Below are 7,607 nucleotides of genomic sequence, written 5' to 3' on the forward strand. Positions count from 1 at the left end.
CATCAATTTGTTTTCTTTTATATATACTTAAGTGATAACTACTGTGGTATTCGAAAGTACTTTTAATTTTGGAGGGTAGGTAGATTTGCTTTTGAAAGAACATAATTCTCAGTTATATTTTATTTAGTATCTGTTGAACTTTATAATTGTAAGGGCAGCAATGTATATATGTGTGTGTGTGTGTGTGTGTGTCTTTGAATACTGCTCGTTTTTAAATACTTTTTATATTTGTTTTAATAGGGCTGGACCAAGTTTTATGAGTTTTCTTTATCAGATCTTCGGGCTGGTTACCACATTATTGATAGACTCTTTGATGGTAAGTACTAACAATGGCAATTTGTATCTCTAGAATCAGTGATGTTTGATTTGTAATGTTATTAACAGTATGGTTTTTCAGAAGTGTTTTAACATCTTGTCACAAAATTTGATTTTTATTTTTTGTTTATTTTGTTTTTTAATGCCTGGCTTATTGAGGGTCCTTATAGACACTGTTTTTGATATAACCCATTAGATTTCTCATCCATCTGTAGCTCTCAGGAAGCAGGAAATTGGAAAGACCTATCTTCACTTTGTGGCATCCAAAAGTTTCAGGCTTCATTCAATTTAATTATTCAAATCTCTTTCAGGAGAACTGTTAACATTCAGGAGTATGACAGTCAAAGGTCAGTCAGTACCAGGGATTTGTAGAGCCTTAGTTGAATTATTAAGTAGAAATGAAGGTAACAATAATACACTGAAATAGTGCAGCAAAGGACATCACACAGTTTGACCTGCTAAGGCCATGTAGCTCTTTGCCTCTTAAGACAGGAATAGTCCAGTCCATAAAGTTTACTGCAGGTCTGAGGCAAGGTAATTCTAGTTTAGACCACATTCTAAGTGTTACAGCATAGAGTAGGTTGATACAAATCTCTCTCTCTCTCTCTTTCTCTCCCTCTCCCTCCCTTCTTCTCTCCCTCTTCCCTTTCTCCCTCTCTCCCTTTCTCCCTTTCTCCCTGTTTCTCTCTCTTTCCCTCCCTTTCTCTCCCTCCCCTTCCTCCTCCCCCAAGGAAACATTTAGCAGTTTTGTTCAAAATCAGAACCAACAGAGCAGCAAGATACAGGCCAGTGTATCCTAGCAGTTTATTACAAATTGGTTTATTACAAAGAGTACTCTAAATTCCTAACTCTCTTCCTAACTCCCAATCTTGCCAAGTCATTGTTCCCTTAGTCTGCCCCATTATAGTACATAACATCACCATTCATGTAGTTTTTCAAGCTCAAACCCAAGTCACCCTGTATTTCTTTATCATCAGACGGTCAGTGCTTTCTGGTCCATCTATTTCAAGTCATATTTTAATTCTGTTCAATTTTTCCAAACTGTATTAAAGCCTTAGACTATTTAGTGGTAATTCTGCATTAGCATACTTTGAAACATTTTCAGTTCTGTAAACTAGTTTATGTTCTGGAAAAGAAAACCAAAGTGTATAATTTTCCTTACATATAACCACTCTTTTTGCCTTTCTGATCCTCAACAAGCTCAGCTTTTTCATACTTGGAGGTTTTAGTAGGTGCTTTTCCTTGTCTGAATTGCTTTTTTCTAAAATTTCTATTGGTACAGTTAAGGTGTACAATATATATATAATGACATTCATCATTGGAAATTTGCACCTTTATATAATCCAACTTGGTAGGAAAGCATTTCTTAGTTCTTTTTTTTGGTGGCAGAGATCTAACTCAGGACCTCGTGCTGTAAGGCAGGCAATGGCACCACTGAGCTAAATCCCTGGCCCTAGAAATGCTTTTCTTATAAGCCTTTATATGCTTTTTTCTTTTTATCACTTACATGTCAGTTTAAGTTTCTTGTTTAGAGAAGCTTCTTAGCTTTCTTAGTACAAAGTATGTAATGATCTTTTAATCATTTTCTTTGTTTTGTTTTAATAACATTAGCATACCAATGTCATCTGCTTATTTTGTTTTTCTCCTCTCACTAGAATATAATATACATTAAAGCAAGGTCTTTGTCTTGTTTACTGTCTATGTCCTTAACATCTTTAAGAGAATCACAGACATCAGAATTTTTTCTGTAACTTCTGTTAGGTATGAGAATGAGAAATGACACCCAGGTTGTGGCCAAGTTCCACTTAGTCTTTGTGAAGTTAAGTACAGTGAACCTTCAACGAAACTCAGATTGTTCTCGAGGGCTGGCTGTAGCTCCAGTTGGTCAATTGAAGGCTCAGGCTCCCTGACACAGCCTTCAAAATCTGTCTCCTGTATACAGGCAGCTGTCAGTGTCCTTAGAGAAACATTGGCCCAGCATTTCTTAATTAACCCCACACAGCAAAGGTTGTTGTAGTGTCCCTTCCAGAACTGTCTAAGGGTTAAACCTGTATCTCAGGCCATCTGGAAGCACAAGCAGCCAGTATTTAGGCCATAACTCAAGACTTTGGTCATAAGCTTAAACTAAAATTCAGGTCATAACCCAAATTGTTCATATGTCAGGCCAGTCATAACTCCACTATATAATATATGTCAAAAAAGTACTTGGAAGATTATAGCCTAAGAAAATTTCCACAAACAAGATATCCCTGAGGATAGCAATTTAATGAAGAGAGAAAATTGCTAGTACTCCAGATTATATTTCATGCATTGCTGCTTTCCAGTTACTACTATCCCCTAACTTCCCTCCCAGCTCCAGGGATAAATATCAGGTGCCTAATTATATGAGTTTTTCCTGTTTTGTAAAACATACAGCTTATTTGCTTTTCTGATTAGGTTCTTTCAGTAAGATTGCACGTGATTCATGCATATGGTGGCAAATATCTGTAAATAATTTTCATTGCCTATATAGCATGCTTTTGTGTGATAATATATTCGTGTATTGAAGGACCTGAGGATAGATTTTAGTTTGGTGTGATTATGAGTAATACTAATAATTCTATAGCCTTAGCTGAATATATGAGTATGTTTCTTTTCAAGTACATATATAAGGGTAGAATTGCTAAATATTATTTGTTCAGTTATTAGTGAATGTCAAATAGTAACCAAGTGAATTTTTTAAATTAAAAATTTTCTTGAACCATACATCAGAAAAATGCACATAAATGAACACCTCAGTACATTTGCAAAAATTGTACCTATGAAACTAGCGTGAAATAAAATCAAAATATTGCTATCATTCCAGAAAGCATCTACTTTCTCCTTTTTTCTACATATGACACATTTCCGTACTCAGGCAAAGATAGTTAAATTTCTGGCTTTCATAATCTGTGTTCTGTTTGTTTGTTTGTTTTATTTCTTTTTTGGTACTGGGGATCAAACTTGGGACCTTGTGTTTGCAGGTAGGTGGCAGAACCACTGAGCTAAATCCCTGGCCCTATAATCTGTTGTTTTTAATGTTTATTTTGATATTTGTGAAGGGCATATACTAGTGTAGTGATGGTGAACCTATGTGTTGTTTCTCTTTTAAGACAAAAGATGTTAATGCATGAGTTGTTTTTTTTAAACTAAAACCTCAATATTCAGGTTTAACTGCAGTGTTGGCACTTTGCAATAAATACGTGGGTTTGGAGTTGCAATTTGGGTACTCATCTCTAAAAGGTTTACTATCACTACACTAGTGTGATGGTACCGGGGACTGAACTTGGGACCTTGAGCTTGCAAGGTAGGCAGTGGAACCACTGAGCTAAATCCCCGGCCCATAATTTTTTATACTATATAATTTTTAAAATGCTTTTGATGATTTTTTAGACTTTTATAATATTAGTATAAGACAAATATTCTTAGCATTATTTTATAGATGAAGGTACCAAAGTATACTGAATTTATCATTGTACTTCAAGTTTGTGATGGAATCTTGAAAGGCAAATGTTTTAAAATCAAAGCATACTGTTTTGTTTGTTTGTTTGTTTTTGTATCGGGAATCAAACTCAGGCCCTTGCACTTGCAAGGCAGGCAGCAGAACCACTGAGCTAAATCCCCTACCCCAAAAGCATACTTTTTATGGTAAAAAGTCTAACTGCCTACTCTTATAAGTAAAACATTCCTGATATCAAGGGACTTTATGCATTTATAGTTAAATTCCAAAATAAGAAAAAGTCCCATCACAACATTTGGTAAGGATTAATAGCCACGCGACCTAGAAGCATGTTTCTTACCCTTTAAACCCCAGTTTCTACATATGTAATCAGTAGTAATGGTTGCTTGGTGAGTTGTTAAGAAATTTAAATGATAAAAGAATTGACATGTTTAAAATTTAAGACATTTAATATATTGTGTAATTCAATTGTTGGCTTATTACTAATTCAAGTTCTGCTCTTTTTACTCTTGTATTGAACAACATAAATTTTGTTTTGCAGTGAGTGTAAGAAAAGATATTCTTATAAAATTTCTATATTATTCTTATAATGTCCCTTCTTTATAAAATAAAAAGCATGTCAAAGTTTCTGAATTTTGTGATTACATATTTACCAATGACTAGCATATTCATTAATAATTTATTATTTAATGAATATCAAGGTAGATGGAGCATATTGAATCTTGTGAAGTCCCCTGTTATTTAGCCACAGTTGATAACATAGGTAGGGAACAACTTTATTTCAGTACAGTATATGTGGCCTTATACAGAAGATAATATGAATTACATATGCCTCAAAGAATAATATATCAATGTCAACTATCAATTTTTGTGATTATCTTTGAATTTTATTGTGGTGAAACAGAACTAAATTAGTAATGCTAACAAAAACATGACCTAGCTTAAATATAAGTAGGCTTCCTGTTATGTTATATATAGCTAGACTTCCTGTTATATAGTTATGTTTCCTGTATTTACTAATGATCTGAGATTTAATTCTTGTATTTTAACATTTTCATCAAATTATGATTATGAGGATGTCTCTGTTTCAAAATGACATAATATCTTAAAGAAGTTTCATTGTAGAGGTTTGGGTGTGTGTGTCAGGAGTAATAAGGATTGAATCCAGTGCCTTAGCACTGGACTACATCTCCAGCACCTTGTTTTTTAATGAGAGGTGGTTTTGCTGAGTCATTAAGTTGTCGAAGGTGGGCTTGATTTTGTGATCGTCCTGCTAGGATTACCCAGTGTCCAGGCCATTGTATTTTTTACACTACATTTCTCTTGTAAAACAGAAAGTGGATAGATGGCTATATAAATTATGACAGATTTTATGAAGGTATTATATATTGGAGAAAAGGGATGACTCTAGATTTGGAAGATGTCTTTTGTAATCCAGATCTGTGGGACTATATGATTTTTTTTTTTTCTTTTGCTTTCGTGACTGAAACTTCCTAAGTATCAATTTTCCATCTACATAACTGAAAATATTAGTATTTCTGTTTGCTTTGTAGAATTTATAAATGCAAAATATTTGGAAACTCTTACTTGATTAAATAATCTCAATAAATTTTGCCTACTGTTAATATTAATGATCATATAAAGAAATGATTTAGGTATATATTACCATTTCATAAATGTAGTCAGAGTTCATTATTTATGTTAACTATTTTAGTTAACTAATTTAGGTACTTTATAGAAATTAAATTAATTAATGTTTTTAAATTATAGGTTCCAAAGATATACAGTGGGAATTTGTACATGGCTTACTTGAAAATGCTATTTATGGAGGACGTATAGATAACTACTTTGACCTTAGAGTTCTTCAGTCATACTTGAAGCAGTTTTTTAATTCTTCAGTAATTGATGTATTAAACCAAAGGAACGAGAAAATTTTTCCATATTCTCTGTCTCTACCAAAATCCTGCAGCATTTTGGTAGGTATAACTAATCTCAACTTATTCCCTATACCAGACACTTAAATCATTTATTTCTTTTTTTGGTACCGGGGATCAAACTCAGGACCTTGTGCTTGTGAGGCAGGTACCAGCACCACTGAGCTCAATCTCTGGCCCCAAATAATTTCTTATTAAGTATGTGATTTCTTTTCACAGATACAAGTAATTAATGACAATAAAGATTACTTGTTTTGTCAATTCCTGTCCTGATTTCTAAACTCTAGTAAAGTGTTTTATAGGCTTTTGGATTTTTTTAAGCTGAAAATCAATTGATCATTTGCACATCTGGAAGTAGCCAAGGAGAACTAGAAAGAATAGAAGACTACTACTTTGAAGAGCTAGAATAGGAGATTTGCTATTTTGTGCTAGGCATGATTATATTCAGGTACACTGAAGAATATGAAAGAAGTGAAGTATTTAACAAATGTCTTTTCATTTTCTGGTTTTTAAATTTAAAGCAGGTCTGAAGATATAAAAGGCATTCACTTTATGTCTTTTACAACAACATTTTTGTGTATTTATTTTTGCAAGTTGTAGCTTTTGCCTCAAGTCATCACATGAAAGCCTCTTAAAATATAGTCATCATTTCCAGAAGGTAGTAATAAATATAATTGAAATATTTCAATTCTAGTTTATTTTTCTACAAGCCTATATATTACGTGCCCAAATATTTTTATATTGACTCTTGTTTTCAATTAGCAATAATTGTTCTTCACATAGACCTCATTGGCTACAATACTGCCACTGCACAAAACTATATGGACTACTGTTATAATGCACATCTTCATGACTTATGGTGAGATTGTATATATTGAATTATGTTGTTCTCCTAATATTATTATTTTTCCTAACAAATATTTTTAAAAAATTATTTCATTTCTATAACATAATTGTCAAACAATGTCAGTATACAGTAAATAGTAGACTCCAACACATCTAGATGAAAATACTTCATAACTATTTTGAAATGAACCAAGTGTGTAATTCTGTGGAGTAATCATTTTAAATTTATATGGTGATTTCTGAGAATCACTAGCTTTCTCAGAACTGGATAGGAGGATGAATACACACATGATTATGTGCGTGCACGTGCAAATGTGTACTTACATACGTTGTGATTAAACGCAAGGAAGAAGTTTTCAAATGCTAAGCTAAAGCAGAGGAAAAATTTCAAAAGACAGCATAATTTTTCAAAATACAACACATTTATAGGTCCTGGGCTTTGTACAGTTCAACACTTTCCTTGAAAATTCTTTGGTGGCGGTTGCCAAGCATGAGAACTGCTAATCAGCAAACATAATTTAGATTTATATACAAAATTTACCTTAAAATGAGCTTGGCTTTTTATGAAAACAAAAGCAATACCTATCTCTGGGCCCAAATGAATGAATGCATGGTCTGCATTTTATTTTTCATCTCAAATCATGAGTGCATACATGTTCAAATGATGCTTGACACATAGTGGGCATAGCCACTCAGATATATTTGTTTTTAGCAATTTGAAGTTCATTTTTATGTTGGCAGTTGGGATAAGACAATAATGTAGTATAAAATAACTGATACACAAACAAGTATTAATAACAGAATATTTTTTATAGATAACGGAGTTAGAATATAGGCAGAGGCCAGGCATGGTGGCACAGCACTTGATCCCAGCACTTGAGAGGATAAAGCAGGAGAATCCCCACAAGTTTGAGGCCAGCCTCAGCTATACAGTGAGTTTGAGGCCGGCCTGAACTGCATAGTGAGACGCTGTCTCAAAATACAAAGTGTGTGTATGTATGTGTGTGTGTGTGTGTGTGTGTGTGTGTGTGTGT

At 33.4% G+C, this 7,607-nt stretch overlaps 1 protein-coding gene and 1 pseudogene across 1 annotated transcript in view; one reads left to right on the forward strand and one right to left on the reverse strand.

Annotated features, from left to right (window-relative positions):
• The window catches only part of Dync2h1 (dynein cytoplasmic 2 heavy chain 1), a 318,483-nt gene that overhangs the window by 203,067 nt on the left and 107,809 nt on the right, over positions 1 to 7,607 (forward strand). Inside the window, exons 81-82 of the mRNA XM_033764303.1 lie at positions 241 to 316; positions 5,564 to 5,769. Of these exons, the coding sequence (XP_033620194.1) occupies positions 241 to 316; positions 5,564 to 5,769 (282 nt within the window). The remainder of the gene's footprint in view (positions 1 to 240; positions 317 to 5,563; positions 5,770 to 7,607) is intronic.
• On the reverse strand, positions 6,440 to 6,546 carry LOC117286393 (annotated as a pseudogene).

Source organism: Fukomys damarensis, unplaced genomic scaffold (assembly GCF_012274545.1).
Source record: "Fukomys damarensis isolate Sample0158 unplaced genomic scaffold, DMR_v1.0_HiC HiC_scaffold_16, whole genome shotgun sequence".
Lineage (NCBI taxonomy): Eukaryota > Metazoa > Chordata > Mammalia > Rodentia > Bathyergidae > Fukomys > Fukomys damarensis.